At 41.3% G+C, this 17670-nt stretch overlaps 1 protein-coding gene across 1 annotated transcript; it reads right to left on the bottom strand.

Moving 5' to 3' along the window:
* Positions 1-380: 380 nt before the first annotated feature.
* fam83ha (family with sequence similarity 83 member Ha) lies at positions 381-16737 on the bottom strand. The gene is made up of 7 exons (XM_076285738.1): positions 16518-16737; positions 15511-15965; positions 14408-14572; positions 13736-13860; positions 5164-7105; positions 1872-4958; positions 381-1605 (listed from the first exon to the last, which is right to left on the bottom strand). Exons 2-7 carry the CDS (start codon positions 15955-15957, stop codon positions 1597-1599), a joined length of 5775 nt encoding a protein of 1924 aa, XP_076141853.1. The 5' UTR covers positions 15958-15965; positions 16518-16737; the 3' UTR covers positions 381-1596.
* Between the last annotated feature and the right edge of the window lie 933 nt (positions 16738-17670).

Here is a 17670-nt window from a genome sequence, read left to right as displayed (position 1 = left end):
ACTAAATAAAACTGAGAACAAATCTATGAACCCCCACTGGAAAATAGTCATAGCATTTCTGACCTAACTGAAATTTACTACTAATTCGCTTAGAGGACTTTGACAGTTAAACAAGCAGTGTGTAACATGCCTAAAACACAAGACTTCCTCCTCTTTTCCCCCTCTCCTTTTACAGATTGCTGTACTATCGTCTTAACATTTTCTTCACATGCAAAAATGCAGGGACATGTAACGGAGTGCAGACTAACAGCCATGAAATAACACACACAGAATGTGACACATTAGCTTTTTTTTATGGAATATGGTATCTTTCCCAACCTCTTAACATATACACATGGAATGACATAAATATTTATTTAAATCAATATAGTAAATAGTCATCAACACCAAAGGATGTGGTGTAAAGTGTTTAATTCTTCTTGGAATTGATACAGAAATAGAAAAAATATAGAGTAAAGTGACAGTGATAACAAAGTAAAGTGACAGTGGTAACACTTATGTACAGAGTAGCTCCCATGACATGATCTGTGCACATAACTGCGATTATTTCAAGGAGCCTACTGCAACATTAACTGCAACATTTTGTTCACGCCGCGTAAAAACTCTGAAAGTATGCGCTTCACGTAACGCTTCATACGCACGGTGTAGCCCCCCTGTTAGTCACAGAAAAAAAAAAACACCTAAATAAAATAACAGGATAAATAGTACTAGGGGTCTCATTTAAAGGTTTATATAGGTTTTTGAGAAACGTTATACTTTACAACTTTAATTCTATTTAATTCTGCTATACACATGTGTGTTTTGTTCAGTAAAGACACTGTAAGCGATTCCAATATAACACTTTTGTATCTCCTCACGATCTACTGTTCATTCTGTGGGTACACTGTAAAGAAATCAACAAATATCAACAAAAATTAGATCATCCAGAATTGCTTATAGGATCTTTAAATTCAGTTCAATTTACAACTTTAGTCTCACATTAAGACTAAGACCAGCTGACAATGGAGACAGGTACTGATTTTTGCATCAGTGACATAATTCCCTCATAGATCAACATTAGGACCAGCCAAGGGGGATACATTCATTGCCTTTCTTCACAAACAAAGATAGAGGATAATTGGGGGTATTAGGGATTAGAAAGCAATATCCTGAATCCCTAATTACATGTTATTGCTTTTGTATTTCTGGTATTCATCAGATGCTACTGTGCTCAGGACCTTTCCTTTATTATTAATTTGCCTGTCAGAGTCAGGCAAAACAGTACAAACATCTTTTACAGAATTCGTTAAAAAATCTAACACTGCAGTTTCAGTTCTACAACACAAAACAGGTCTCCAGACACCAGTTCTCAATTCAGCCAAATTCTGACATAGTTCTAAGGTCTTTGAGAGATGCAACCAAATGATTCCCAGTACCGAGACGACACTAAGTCCTCTGTGTATGACATACACCAATCCTTCCACATATGTTCAATCCTCATGACACTACAGGAGCTTTACCATACTGATCCACTGTCCAAGCTAACAGGCTCCATGGCACCTGGGTCCAAGGACTGAATTGTCCTATGCATCCCTTCTTCCTCGTGTTCCTTCAAAACTAGAGTGCCTGTGTCAGAGCAAACAATTATCAATTTACAAACACTTATATCTTTGACACTTTTTGAAAATATAGATTTTTGTTTATGAAAAAAAAAGTTGATTTATGTTTATGAAAACATCAACTTGGTAGATGCCACTGGTTAACTTAACACATTGGGCTTAGATAATGATCAAACTGCAATATACTGTATAAGTGTTGTATATTGCTTTAGAGATATTACATTGTAATTTCACTAGTAACAAAAGATGATGTTATTATTTTACACTACTCACCTCAAAGCGACTATAGACTCTTCTTTCCTTTCTCTTGCTCTCCATAGCAGTTATTAACCTATCACGTTCCTTTTCGCTCAGTTGAGTGTTCCAGGATTGCAATTTGCTGGTTACATTTTGGTTGCTTTTATCTTTAGGTGCCTTCACTTCATCTTCTTTAGCGTCATCTGTGGCTGGAAGGTTCTGCTTGGCTGCTCGGCTTTGGCTATTGGCGGATATCTGCTCCAGAAGAACTTTTGTGTCATCTCTGAGGTTACTGCAAGACAGTACATTGGCAGTCGATGACTGGTAACGACTGGAATGACCTTTGGTTGGTTCTGCAGAGGGAGACTTTTGTTCTTTTGAGTCCTCTGCACTTAGTGAGGCGACAGCATCTTTGGTGTCTTGAGATATGGTGGTGCCAAGCTCATCAGTAGGGGACACCTCAGACAGATTGACCGCATCTGCTGAGGGATGATCGCCAACCACCACTTTTTCTTCTATTTTAAGCAGCCTCTCAGTAACAGCATCATCAGTGCTCGAGGTTGGGTTGGAAGATTCTTCTGTAGGCAATGCTGGTTCTACTATAGTAAGTTCTGAATTAGAACTATCTCCTAAGATGCTCACGACTGGATATGAGGTGTTCTCCTCTGCATGAGGAGGATCAGTAGATTTGGGTGTTTCTAGGCCTGGACTTGCAGACACTGTTGCCGTAGGTTTGGCAAGGGGGTCTGTGGTTTCCATCAGCGAAAAGTTGTCCACAGAAGGCAACTGAGAACTGGACTCTGTTAGGAGTACTGCTTCTTTTGGGCTGATAGAGATTACCTTGGGTGATGAGCAATCCTCAGTGTGGGTTATACTTGGAATAGGACTTCCTACTACAGGAATTGTTTTTGTTGGGGAATCATGTGAAGATGAAGTTCCTTCTGACAGAGCTGGGCTTGTCTCTGATATTTTGGTCTCAGGGGATGATCTTTTTTGTGTTGGAACAACATTTGTCATTGGATTAGTGTGTGTTGTGGTGGAAACTGGAGATAAACTAGAGTCAGTTGTAGTGAAACTATCGACAGTACTAGTGGCTGGACTTGCTGATGCATCAATGACTGAAAGGCCTTCCTCAGTTTTAACAGACACTAAAGCAGAACTTTTCTCTGTTATTTTGATATCAGAGTGTGATTTTGGCTCTGATGCAGGAACCATTTTTGCTGGAGTAGATTTTAGTGGGGGCGAAATCTGGGACTGGCTATTTTGTTTTTTTAGTTTTGATTTGTTTTGTTTTTGTTTTGTTTTTGATGAACCACGAGTGCTCAAAGTTGGGCTTGCTTGAGTTGTCCCAGGTATGCTATCCCCAGCTTGTGGCGATTTGGACTCTGCTGGGGAAACCACAGCTGTTGAACAGGGTTTGGTTGGAGAAGAAACTGAAGCCAGACTGCAGTCAGTTTTTGTAAGAGGATCAACAGTGCTAATGTCTGGAGTTGTTAATGGTGTCTGGGAGGGTGGGCTATAACTTTCTTTCACAGGTGTGTGAAGATGTGAGTCTCCTTTTGGAGACTGTGTAGGGGAGGAGACTGGAGATAAGTGGTGCTCTGTTGAATCACGTTCAGTTACTGACCTAGATTTGGCTGGAGATGATGACAATTTTGTTTTTTGTTTTGTTTTTGAATCATGACTTGCCAAACTGCATTTCTCTAATTCCGATCTGGTGTCTGTATAAGAGACTCTTTGAGGTGAGCTTGTTTTGATGGAAGAAGATGGAGGCAAAATGTTTTCTGCAGTAGGAGATACAACAGTTAATTTAGACTCCTTTTGATTCACTGGGAATATTTCAGTTGGGGTCGGAGTACAAGGTGAGCTAGGAGCTGTTTCAAAGCATTCTGTCCCTGAACCCATTTCTATTGAGCAGACAGAGGAAGTGTCTGAGTCTACTGTTTTGTTATTGGGGTTTAAACAAATCTCTTCTTGAGTGTCCTCAACTTTTGAAATGGATTTGACTGGGTGTGAGGTAGAGCTGTGTGTAGTCTTACCAGCATTTATTGGAAAACTAACTGAACTAGAGCCTACTGGAACCTGCTTAGTAGATACATCTGAGTCTGAGATTGGCTTTTTTGATGCCTGGTCTTCACAATACATTGTTACGTCTTTGGGAATATCTTCTAAGGCTGAACTTGAATCAGCAGAATTAGTTGAGGGGGTGCATGGGAGTTTTGTAGCTGCTTTAACATGCAACTTCTTCCGTTCCATTTTCTCACTGTCTGTGGCAGTTTGGGCAAACTCAGATCCGGAGGGGTTACATTGCCCAGAGTTGTCTGTCAAATTCTTTATTTCATGGCTGTCTGGAGCACTTTGAGGTTTAAGTGTTTTAGTATCGTCATCTAGCACTTGTGCTGCCACAGTTTCAGCAAGTAATGGCTTTGAGAGTGGGTCTGTGGTGGTCTGTTCTGGTACTGAGACGTTTCCTTCAGTTGCAGAGGTGTCCTCAGTCTCGTCAGACTTTTGAGAAGTATGTCCTGTGGCGCTCTCAGCAGACATCCGACCACCTTTGCGTTTAGCAGCCAATTCTCTGAAGAATTGCAATCTGCTATCTGGGTTAGACAAGTCCAACATGGCTGTGGTTCTCTGCAATACTTTAGACTGAAATTCAACTGGGTTAGGTTTGTCTCCCATTGTAAACGAGGCCTGTCTTTTAAACAAGGTTTCAGATGTTCTGTCACTCTTTCCTTGTGAATCCTGGGATAGGTCTGATAATCTGTCATCTGTTTTAATTTGCCCGCTAGGATCATTCTCCCACTGAGACCGGTGCTGCTCTAAGGGTGAGTTGAAGAGAAGTGAGTTCCTTAACTTGGAGGCCCTTTGAAGACTGGGTTTTGGTCGCTTCTGGACAAGCCCTTCCTTTGTTTCACCAGATTCTATTGTTCCCACACTCGCAACCTCTGCAGCTTTTTCAGATGCGGTCGTTCTCGGGAAATCTGTGGTTTCAACTGAAGTTGTTTTCCCTGACGCTGACTCTCCAGAAATGACAGGCAGAACAGGTTTGCCACTTATAATGGCTAAAGGCATGACAGAAAGCTCTCTTTTGCCAGATTCATTTGATGAATCAAGTGACTTTTTCTGTAAAAGAAGAGAGGATTTATGATAGGGAACAGGATAAGCAAGCATTATTTATGAACTAGAAATAATGGAAACTGTATCAACATGTTTGTTTCATTATTGATGCACAGTGGTACATGTGAAGGTGTTTGATAGTGATTCAATGCAAAGGATTACAGTGATTTTGAAAAGGTGTTTGATAGTAATGTAATGCAAAACATATTACCTTGAGGTTTGAATCAGGAGGTATTTTCATGGCATTTGGAGATTCTGACTGCTGTGCTGAACTGGACGAGCTAGGCTGATGAGATGGCACACACTTAGCTGCAGCAGGCTCTTGTAACCTCTTCAGTTCAATCTTCTCAGCATCTGTGGCCATTTGTGGCAGTGTGCCATGAGTCTGGCCTGGTGGGACATCTTCGGTGGGACTCAAACTTTCTATTAACTTTGTATCTGAATCTGACACATGCACTGTTATAATGGGAACCTTGTCTTTGGTTTCTTTGGAGGATTGAGATTCCATTTTTGCAGGCTTATCTGTCATGTGTGAAACCTCTACATTTTGCTTCTGCTCTGCAACACTGTGGCCTCCATCAGAGGCAATACTCAATATTTTATCTGACTCTTGGTCAGATGGTTTCTGCTTTGCTTTGCGTTGGGCAGCTAACTGTTTGAAAAACTGCAGCCTAGTGTCAGGGTCATCCATATCCATAATGAATGATGATGTTCGCTGCAGATCACTAGAGGGGAGCTCAACTGGCTTTGGTTCCTCTCCCATAGCTATAGTGGATTGTTTTTTCAAAGGGTTCTTCTCTAAATCTTTCTCTACAACCTTAGCACTTTCCTCTTTTTGCTCTGTTGATTTTGCCTTTTCCAAAAGAGACCTATGCTGATCCACGTTTGAACTGAAGAGCAAAGAGTTTCTCAGTCTCGATGTCCTTTGAAGAGTTGGGTTTGGTCTCCTACGGAATGGTTCATCCTTTGTTCCATCAATTTCCGCTAGTAGCTTGTCTTCCCCATCATCGACCTTTTCACTCTCTGTGGTGCATGATGATTCCAAACGATTTTTCATACTTTCCTGCTGAAAAGATTTCTTGTGGCGTGAAGAAAGGACAGCTGACGGCATCTTAGGCAATTCTCTGTTGCCTACTCTAGGGGCTAATGGGTCCAGATCACACAGCCGTTCTTGTGAAGAGAAAGGGGAATCGTCTCCTATGTCTGACCATTGAGGTGGCAGTGTGTCCTCTGAAGCGGTGTCATCATAAGCACTAAGATATGAATGGATTCTCCAGTCTCGCATGCCCTTCTTCGCAGCGGCATCTCGGGGCTTGCGTTCAGGAGCAGGCTCTATGACGAATCCTTTCTGTTCATGAGGGCTAAGTTGTGTAGGAGAGGTCTGACAGGCATATGGCTGACCCAAACGCTGTCTCCTTTGGCCTGACATACTGTAAGGACCCTCTGGCACCACAAAGTTCTCAAATCCTTGCTCCGCCTCCCCCGTGGGATTAGACTGTAAAAACTTAAGCACGTGGTCATAGCTGTCCACTTGATCCATTGAGGGTTGGCCTCCTGGCTCTGAATACTGGTCTGAGTGTTGATATCCCTGGGGCCTAAATTTGTCAGAGGGGTCATAAACGGGCTCTCGGCCGGTCCTCTCGTAGTGATACTGGTCCCTGTGTGAATGGGTGCTCTGCGTCTCCATAGCATCCATGTTCTGTTTGTTCTTGTGCATCAGGTACTGCTGATAGTAGCCACCAGGGGTCCCTTCCCCATAGCTCGACCTTCTAAACATGTTACTGTCAAAAGCACCAGGCCTGTCCATCCGGTATTGCTGAGAGGGGTGCATGTTAGCCTGAGGTTGTAACAACATTTGGGCAGATTCCCCTCTCCTTAGAGGAAACATTTTAGGATCCATATCCATGCAGCCTTCATACGGGTGTCCAGCCATTTCTGCATTGTACATGCCCTGTTTCCTGGGATACACCTTGTGTGTTATTTGCAGCTCTGGCATAGAACTATATTTCTGTATGGGGACAACGGCACTCTCAACTACAAGTGGCTCAGACTGTGCATATAGAATGCGGAATTCTTCATCAAATGTGACCACAAGCTGGCCCAGGAATAGATGGGCTAAACAACGGTGGAGTTTCTCAAATGACCACATAAAGCTGAAACAAAGAACAAGGAAAATGTATCAATGAATTGTTCCATTAATCAAAAATATAATTATAATAGTACAACTACTTTCAGAAAACCTGCATTCTGGGGCATCTTTCAGTTAGTGAAACCATACACTCAAGGAGCAAAAAATCAGCCCAGATTTGCACAACTTTAAGCAAAATGTCAGCATCACACTTTTTGCAAAACACTACACACATTGATTTGCAAAGCACTTCAAATATTTATCTACTTTACACACAGAAATCTCAGATAATGTTTCCTCTCCTCTCCTTGAAAACCTGCAATTTCAAGGCACTCCCTTCCAAAATACCACACCCATGAACCACAATCGAATGTAAAGACACTTTACTTTTGCATAACTGTCAAGTCAACAATCAGCCCTAAGCACTATGAAAGGCAAGCCTGTAGCTGGAGGAGCATGTGAACAAAGACAAGGACATTTATGTATCAGATGGGGATTTTAACAACATTGTTTTTTCTTATTTATTTGTTGTATTTTTTTGTCTCCACAAATGTTTTCACTGCTCTTTCACTGCATATTCTATTTAGAAATTATGTTCTGCTCTGATTTCCAGTGCAAAATGCAGCATTTGGAAATGGATATTTTGAGTGTATTTTACAGTGTTGGAAAAAAAATCCTCAGTGTAGATGTCTGGTCTTGTGTGTTGTGTTTGGTCAGTATATTAATGTTCTCTAAATCCTCTACTCCTACTTTAACAATATTTCTGAAAACAAAATCAAGCATACACATCAGGGGCGTGGCTACCGACGGTGCAGCCGGTGCTGTGCAAAGGGAGGCCCACTCCCGACATGGGCCCTCTCCCGTCAGTACTCGGAGTCATCGCGCAATATTGTAAATTAGCTGCGATCACGTCAGCAGTTCTCGGATATCAATATTTTTTTTCTCACACTACAGCAGTGGTTCTTAACTGGTATGGCTTTGGGACCCACAATTTCCCATGTTCATGAAGTCACGACTAGGGTTGCCACCTGTGTCTGACAAAAATCCTGGACATTTTGACCATCCAATCGACCTTTTTGTTTGTAAGCAACGGCGCCTTTCGTACTTTCGCCTTTCGCCATGACGTACACTGTGATAGGTGCTTGCTAGTTCAGCGACCGTAACTTTGTCTTGCGATGATTTTGTCACCATGAAGGACGAAATTGCCTTTGTTTGACGTGAGCTTTCGGTTCGATTTTGATGTTTTTTACTTTTGACGTGGTCATCTAATGCTTTTTTTCCTTCATGTTTTATGAGAAATTTCGCTGGGCACAGGAAGCAGCTAGCATAAAATGGATGGCCTGGGCATGGTTTTAGCCACATAGCGTACTTCTCCTGTTTAACCCAATCACTGTTAAAACACGTCGACCTCTTTTGTTTTTTCTTTACTGGCCTGCCATCACCTCCTGTTGCACCCTCGTCGTCATCCGTCTCTCCACCCATTTTCACAATGTAACCTCACTGTTTTTCACTGGATACTTTCCTTTCTCTGTCTCTCCTTGTCCCACACACTCTCCGTCTCCACTATACAATTTCTAATGAACCTCCACGGTGCGTGCCCCCACCACCACCACCCATGTTATGCTACGTCATTTTTGTAGAGCCAATAAGGCTGTGCATACGTTTATGGACGTAGGCACGCTTCAATTAAACTGAAATACACATTTTGCGCATCATGTACAAAAATCCGGGACATTCAGTGTCCAGGATTTTTATTTTTATTTTTCTGGACAGACCATGAAAATCCGGGACAATCAGGAAAATCCTGGACAGGTGGCAACCCTAGTCACGACCACTGATCTATAGTGTTCTTTATAGATCAGTGGTCACGACCCATATATATTTTATAGTGTTCAAGACAACAGATTTGGTGAGCTACATAAGAAAGGCGAAGTGCCTGTAGACCTATTTGTTTGGAACATGCTGTTTGGCATTACATTTGTGAAGTCTCCAACTCCTGATGTCACCTTAAAGGAACACGCCACCCAATGTCAGTAGTAATATATGTTCTTACCTTAACTTTCACGAGTTGAGTCATACCTCTCCCGTGTCCGTACGTGCACTCAAACGCTCTGGTGCGCGGCTGGACTCTGTTAGCATGTTGCTATGCTAGCGGGCTTTGACGGCAACTAAGCGTAGAAGTAATCAAAAACATCCACGTTTTACCGACTTAAATACAGTTGCCCGAGTAGTTGATAGAAATGCTACGGCCACGCAACGTGAAACATGGCGATTTTCCAAGCGAATAAACCGGAGAACTACAATGTGTGGCGCAATAGCACTTGGGAGTACTTCGACCTAGCGTAGTAGTATTGTTAACACCTAATTGTAGATCCTATCCACCACAGAGTTTAGAATCCATGCTGGATCGACCCTCAGCCTCTCCCTCCCCTCTGAGCGAGAGAGAGGCACACACACTAGAGATGCGCTGATGGGCTATTATTTCAACCATAACTGCATAGCAAAACTTATCATCCATCAGCCATCCATCAACACCAAAGTTTTTTGACCAATTTTCGAAACGGCACCCGCCCACCATCCGCTGGTTGTTTTAATGTAGGGGAGAACTGCAATTGTAACAGCGGTACAAATGTAACAGTGTTTTATTCTCAAGATATGGTGTAGCTACGGAAACGTAAACAGACACATATCATGTAATTATGTATAATCTTACAGCCATCCAAATATGAATGGTCTACTATAAATACGACCAGAGATATTAAGCAAAAAGGTGCAAAATTCAAGCATCGCGATTTTTTTTTTATTTTTAACCGCAACTGTTTGTTTAAGTTTGCTTTGTGAAATTTGAGCGTGTGGACTTCAATCACATGTCATTCATATCTTCAGTCCCTCTGTTTCAAGTTAACATGAGTCCTATTTGATTTATGTAGTCACAGCACATGCAATTAAATGGAAATAAAAACATGACCTGTGCGGGTCAGTTGTAACACCAGTCTCTATGGCAAGATGAACTGATTTTATCGCGAATGCACGAACATTCTCATTGCGAGTTATGGATTATGATTTTTGTGCCGCCATCACCCAATTAAAGTTAACACAGCAACTTGAAATATCACTGTTGGACCAAATGCTTCAGACATGTAAGAAATAAGCAGTTTATCAACTATATTTACTGGTTTTATCAAGTGGATATGGCCAAAATAAGCCTATTTAAAGGTTATTGTGAGCTATCATAACACCGTAATATGGTCTGCAATGGCTAATCAATAATGCAATAAATTAGCTTTAACAGTCATACATTTGGACTTTTTTCCTTGATTTTATATGAAAACAGATGCTCTTTGTTTAACACAGCACTGTTTTGTGTTAAAATATGTTATAGGATTCACGATTTTAGTGTTACATTCATGACGCTACTGTTACAACTGTACCGCACTTTTTTATGGCTGTTAAGTTAAATTATTGACAAACTATAACATCTTTTTTAAATTCTGTTTCAACTTTCATGGAGTAGACATGTACGACTCTGTTCTGGTCAAATTTCACAACTCTCAAGTCTATCGTCTTTGTGTAAATCGAGTTTGAATTGGAAAAATAAAAAAGTGTTACAATTGTGCCGGTTCTCCCCTATAGGCTATATGGGTGATGCAGCGCTGCTGACGTGAGGCTAGAAAGCCCTTGCCTGTTCTAGGAAGACTGATCCAATGCAGCAAATATATTAAAAGGCTAAAGTCGTACATTGGCTATGTTGTAGCCTATCCCCAGAATATCAGCAGCAAACTCAGTCTCTGTCTCGCAAAACAGTCTCCAAATAAAACGCACATCGGCCTGTTGCCTTTTCTGCCAGCTTGTGAAAATATATCGTCCAAAATGCTTGATTGCATTGCATTCTCCACATTTTTAGCTACATTTTCATGTACCACATCAGCATTTTTGTTCAGTGAATCTTTTGTAAATTGCTTTACAATTACCGTCGGGCCTATAGGCCTATTGCCTGGCTTGCCTCAGCTTCGGTCACGTCCTTTTACAATTTTATCATTGTAATAAAAAACGCAATTTGCCACATAATTTCAACATGCTCCTGGCCTACTAATTAATGCCTATTGTACTTTATTTTTTGCAAAAAGAAAGAAATCCTTGATAAAATATCAAGTCATTCACATTATAGGCTACTTTACACACTGTTATGTCAGGGTGACTGAAAGCCTGTTCTGAAGACTCCCATTCATTTTGACTGCACGAGCGCGTCTTTTTCAGACAGACAGCGCAATTCATTTTAAAGCAATTTACAAAAGATTCACTGAACAAAAATGCTGATGTGGTACATGAAAATGTAGCTAAAAATGTGGAGAATGCAATGGAATCAAGCATTTTGGACGATATATTGTCACAAGCTGGCAGTATAGGCAACAGGCCGATGTGCGTTTTATTTGGAGACTGTTTTGCGAGACAGAGACTGAGTTTGCTGCTGATATTCTGGGGATAGGCTACAACATAGCCAATGTACGACTTTAGCCTTTTAATATATTTGCTGCATTGGATCAGTCTTCCTAGAACAGGCAAGGGCTTTCTAGCCTCACGTCAGCAGCGCTGCATCACCCCCTACATTAAAACAACCAGCGGATGGTGGGCGGGTGCCGTTTCGAAGATTGGTCAAAAAACTTTGGTGTTGATGGATGGCTGATGGATGATAAGTTTTGCTATGCAGTTATGGTTGAAATAATAGCCCATCAGCGCATCTCTAGTGTGTGTGCCTCTCTCTCACTCAGAGGGGAGGGAGAGGCTGAGGGTCGATCCAGCATGGATTCTAAACTCTGTGGTGGATAGGATCTACAATTAGGTGTTAACAATACTACTACGCTAGGTCGAAGTACTCCCAAGTGCTATTGCGCCACACATTGTAGTTCTCCGGTTTATTCGCTTGGAAAATCGCAACGTTTCATGTTGCGTGGCCGTAGCATTTCTATCAACTACTCGTGCAACTGTATTTAAGTCGGTAAAACGTGGATGTTTTTGATTACTTCTACGCTTAGTTGCCGTCAAAGCCCGCTAGCATAGCAACATGCTAACACAGTCCAGCCGCGCACCAGAGCGTTTGAGTGCACGTACGGACACGGGAGAGGTATGACTCAACTCGTGAAAGTTAAGGTAAGAACATATATTACTACTGACTTTGGGTGGCGTGTTCCTTTAAAGTACTTTACAGGTCTGTCTTTGACAGGTGTACTTTATTATGAGGCATTTTCACTCATGTTCCAGCAATTGTGAACATCGCACACTGTGGATTCTGCACCATTTCGTCTCAATTTAAGTCTATTTTTAACCACAAGCTCCGCGACCCACCCAGAATGATTCCGCAACCCACTTTTGGGTCCCGACCCACCAGTTAAGAACCACTGCACTACAGTATATTCTTTTGAATAGGATTGACAGCTATTTATACCACTCAGATGCCCTATAACTATTAGTCATGGTGACCTTATTTTTTGCATTGTGTTTACGTTCAGATAGGCTACAATATGAGTTAGAAATTAAAAAAAAAAATACCTGCAACTTATTACATTTCTTTATTTATTGTCCACTTTTACAAAGGAACAAGGCCTGCTGGGAATGGGGAAAATGTGCTTATCCCAATGATCTTACTTCTTGTCATTTCTGATTACATTATGTTGTAAGGCTACTTCTGGATGTGTTGTAGCTTAGTTATAATAATCACCAATGCAATCAGCAATTAGTAAGCATAAAAGTGGCACACAGAAAAGAAAAGAAAAACAATAACAGGAGGAGACTAAATCCAAATGAAATTTTTAAATCCATTTGATTTTTAAAACACCTCAAATGTTGCTGCTGCCGTTGATGCTAGCAATGCTGACGTTAAGTCCTCCCTAAGGAGTAGGCTAGCATGGGACAAGAACGATTGAGTGGATTGGCTATACTCTCCATAGAGAACAGCAGAGCCAGGCAGTTGGGTTTCAACGATATATCATCAATGACTTTGCTGAACAGAAGGCCCGTAGAGTGAACTTCTAATGGGTGAGTTACAGGCTGCTTTTTTATGGAGTAGGCATATGTGAGGTGCACTTTCTGTGACCTTTTTGTGGAAGGCTATCTGACTGCTGCGCCACACTGTTAGGCTAAATTAAGCAATTGTGTGGTTATTGTGTAGGCGCCACCGCATATGAGTTGCTGGGTTTTCCTTGATGGCTATTTAATTGTTCTATGGCTATATGTTATCTGCGTTTCTGTTTCGGAAGTTGGGAGTAGGCCTATTCAGTTTAACAGGTGGTAGCGATTGGTAGCCACTGTCCATGGCTCTTTCTGATCATTTTGGTGAATCTCCACCACACACATGCAATTTTGTGTGCGTGTGTTTGTGTCGCGGGGGGTGGGGTTGGTGTTGGAGGGGACTTATCTCTAACAGAGAATACAACTTTCCATGGCAAATATCCAGTCATTTACCAACTCTGTGCACTGGTGTTACCAAACCAGTTTAAATGTCACATTGCTTGCAGCAAAATCCTCAGACAAAGGATAATCCCATCAGATAATGTCTGACATACTTTCCCACAGTGACCTGTCCTGGCAGCTTGCCTATTTATTTATTTTAAACAAATAGAAAACAAATCACATTTAAAATGTGACAGAGAGCACTTACCTATAGTTACCACCTAAAACAGCCCTGCTGTCAATTAACAAGAAACGGTTCATCATCTGTCCTTTGAAAGATTTCCCTGTACGGCAGTAGTAGTTCTGTCCAGCCACAGTTCTAACACGCATACACTGCAAAAAAATAAATATATATATACATATTAGTCATTGTGGAGAACCAAATGCTAACAATATAAGTCACAGCTTTGTCAGTGCCATTACTCATCCACTAATACTCGTCCAATACAGTCGTGATCTTTCAGAAACAGAAGTCTGACGAGAAATACTCCTTCTTGCCATTTTTCAACACTGGTTTTTGCACTCTAGGTGGCAGCAATGCACCCTAAACATAGCCTGAATGCCAGCCGAGCTGAAAATACAACTGTGTTTGACAGACGACAGATGAAGGTTGCTAGTGAGTAAAATATTAGCTTTTAGTATGGTACGATGTCTTTGTAAATGATGTTTAATTAACAACAAACGTAACAACAACGCTGTTGCTAGAAGGTAGACATTTAGATTTCGCCATTGCATTTGTCGACAGTGAAAAACAACCAGAAAACAATGTTAAGGGAATTGTGGAGAAGGAGGATGGTTTGGGTGTTCTTCCTACAGGATTTACCCCCTGAATCGGTTGAAACACTAGTCTAGTATAGTCTAGTCTAGTCTCATCACTCACTTTGATTTGATCCAGATTAACCCTGCAGTTGGCCACCATGGTTGTAAAGTAATGGGCATTTTGCTGATCAAGCAAAATGTAAACAGCCACATTGCGCTTAGTTGCCTCCAAGAGATCCGCAAAGATATCAACATCTGTGAAAATGTCCATAGCCACGGCAATAACCTGCAAAAAAGACCCCCCCCCCCCATACACACACACACACACACACACACACACACACACACACACACACACACACACAGACAGCCATAAAATTGATCATTCAGAATTAGAGATCATGATATTGAATAAATAAGTTCACAATGATTTTGCATTACCACATGCAGAATTAGAATTAGAATTACAGGGAGTTAAGAATCAAAAAACCATGTAATTGCATGCCAAATAGTAATTCTCTCTTAGCAGTAAGCTACCTTCAAATCTAATAAATGTTAAATGTTAAAAGATGATAAATCAGTCAATTATTAAATTATTCATTGTAAAAAGATCAATGACAAAAGCCTACTGCCAGTTAAAGCCTACTGGATAAAACCACACACACATGAGAAATTAACTCTAATGTCATCAGCAATTATAGGCTACATTAAAAAAAAAAGATCAGTATAATTATGTTCACTGAAAATTGAACTCATGACACAGACTACTACTGTATGTCATAGTGTGCTTATGAACCAGTGAAACAACTGGAACACTAAAAAAACACCAAAGATTCTAGAGCGGAGCTCTGTTCTAGAATCTTTGATAATCTTTGATAAGCTCTGATAAGCTATACATCTGTAACAGAGCCTATCTATAAGGCTCTGATCTGTAATGTTCCAAAACAAAATCAATACTGAATTCATGTGTAAACACAAACAGACCAGATTTAAATTACAGCAGGTTTCTGGGTTGGTAGGCCTACTAAGGTCAAAGAGAGACTATTGAAACTGAGAGCCTAAAATGGTTGATTCTGAGTTTCTAACATCTAGGCTACCTCACTAACAAGCAATAATAACAACTCTATTACTCTTGAAAGATGATATGGGTAATCTTTACGAAATATGAGGACCAACAAGAGACAAACTGATGAGAGGGTGCAAATATAAAAAGGAGGAACCCACAAGCTGGGCGTCTTTGATGAGCCTGCGAGCCTGGGTCTTGATGCTGGGCATGGCGGGGTCTGGTGGGTTCACAAATGTGATGATCTCTGTTGGGCCCACAAAGTGGAGCTGCTCGGGCCAGCCCAGGTCCAGGCTGGGAGCATCCAAATCCGAATGTGTAGGCCAGTACGTATCAGAGGACCCTTCTGCCTCCTCCTTACCCTGACACACAGCACCAGGTTTATCCACGTGACGAGGGCACTGTACAGTACTTTGAATGTGCTCAATTTCGGGCCCGGAGAGAAAATCCACAACATTCGCTGACTTTAAGAACTCATAGTAGCCTTCCAGGTCATGTTCCACAAGGGAATCAATAGCCAGACGGTATTCCTCACGATAATGAGGGAGCAGATAGTTTGGGTCCAGGGGGTTATCCCCAGCAGATGAGCACTGGGACCTGCGAGCCATGATCCCACCTGGGCAAAGGTAGAACAAGAGAATAAGGTTTTTGTGCAACAGGCCTAAAATGACTGGACTATACTGAGATGACAGTTGTTGGTAGGCCTACATTAAACTAATGTTTAATTTAAACTGAAAGAGCAAGCATTATCTCGAACACAAAAACATTAATGGCTAGTTTTGAACTTAAATGTGGCTGAACCACGCAGGAAAAAATCAATGTCTGTTGCTTTCGTAAACTACTTCGCTCTTCCCATAGGACATGCGACAGGTTCCCTACGCCTTTTATCATTCGCAGAAATAGCTGCATGACTCGGGGCAAAACGGTTCTGTCGGATGGAATTTGCCAAGCATTTCCATTCTCAAATCCATGTTAGCTACAGGGTGTGGCGACGTCAACACTGGCAAAAGTATGAAAATTCAGATAAGTAGCCTAGGCCTATTTTTCAACATTGTTTGAAATAATTCTTTCTTTGTTTCTTGTGGCAACAACACTGCTCACATAGATTCTAAGCATTTAACAAATCATCAGAAGTTAAGGAAAAAGTTAGAGCCATTGAGAGACTTACCAGCAGTTGAGATGTCTGTATTTCTCTCGTACCTCACTAGGTAGCCTACTGTAGGCTAGGCTATGCTTAGTTTCTGTGTGCTGACAACATGGTAGGCCTACCCTATACCAGGCTGGGATTATACACGAACGAAGTTTTGTCAATGCCAAGCAAAACCAGTTTCTAGTCAAGTATGCTAAAGTTACTTCGCCGGCCGTGAATGAGGAGTAGCCTAACATGAAAAAAGCTACAGCGCTGTCTTACGTTGCCCCGCCCCGTCCTGCAAACCAATAATACTGTATAGTGTATCCAATCACGGAAACAACCAGTACTTGTCTGTTCATTGATCTGACAGAGAAGCACTCACCTCAAATAAACAATGTAGCCTATGCCCTTTGTTGAAATCACGTGGTGCATAGATAGGCCATGGTACATTTAATAATACACAGACTAGCCTAAAGCCCTAGGCTACTAAACTACAAAACCAGAATAAGCGAGTAGGTCTCTAGGCATATCCTGTATGCCACCATCTGGTAGGCATATCTATGTGAACTGTAGCCTACTTTGAACGGTAGCCTAGTCGACATAGTCATTTATGCATTTTCCAATTTTTTGGAGGCGTTTCGGCGTAGGACAGAGCAAATTGTAATTTAGCAGGCGCACACTACTCTTACAAACTGCATTTAGCTGGGTTTTTTTTTCGAAGTAGGCTCCATTGCAGTAGACTACAATACTATTTGGCCAAAATATTGCATATCTGCAGTAAAGCACAGTATGTAGGCTATGCCATGCCATTTTTCATGTCCAAAATATTGCATTTCCTGCATAAAACTGCAAACAATTCCTCCAGAACTGCAGTTGTGACAAGGCTATAGCCTACTAGAAACAATAGTAAGAAAATATGCTACTCATAATAATAGCCTAATAATAATAATGATAATAATAACAGCTCCAAAAACCTGGGCAAAATAAGAATTGTGTTGTTCAATTATTGAATGGGATTGACTTGAGGTTTTCATAGGAAGAATTGGAATTTCACCCTCTCTAGACGTTACCATGGTGACCAGCACGCGTTGAGGAAGTGAGATGAAGAAATACAAAAACAAAAACAAGTAGGCGAAATTGTTACTTCAAAAGTTAGTTTGTGTGTTGCGGAGTGTTGGCGGCGAGTCTT

Source organism: Alosa pseudoharengus, unplaced genomic scaffold (genome assembly GCF_046254945.1).
Source record: "Alosa pseudoharengus isolate Yale_2024_CS ecotype anadromous, Long Island Sound unplaced genomic scaffold, YU_APseudo_1.1 YU_APseudo_1.1_scf_15, whole genome shotgun sequence".
In the NCBI taxonomy this organism is placed as follows: Eukaryota; Metazoa; Chordata; class Actinopteri; order Clupeiformes; family Clupeidae; genus Alosa; species Alosa pseudoharengus.
The sequence above is the reverse complement of the archived record's forward strand: the minus strand, read 5'-3'. Positions and strand labels throughout refer to the sequence as shown.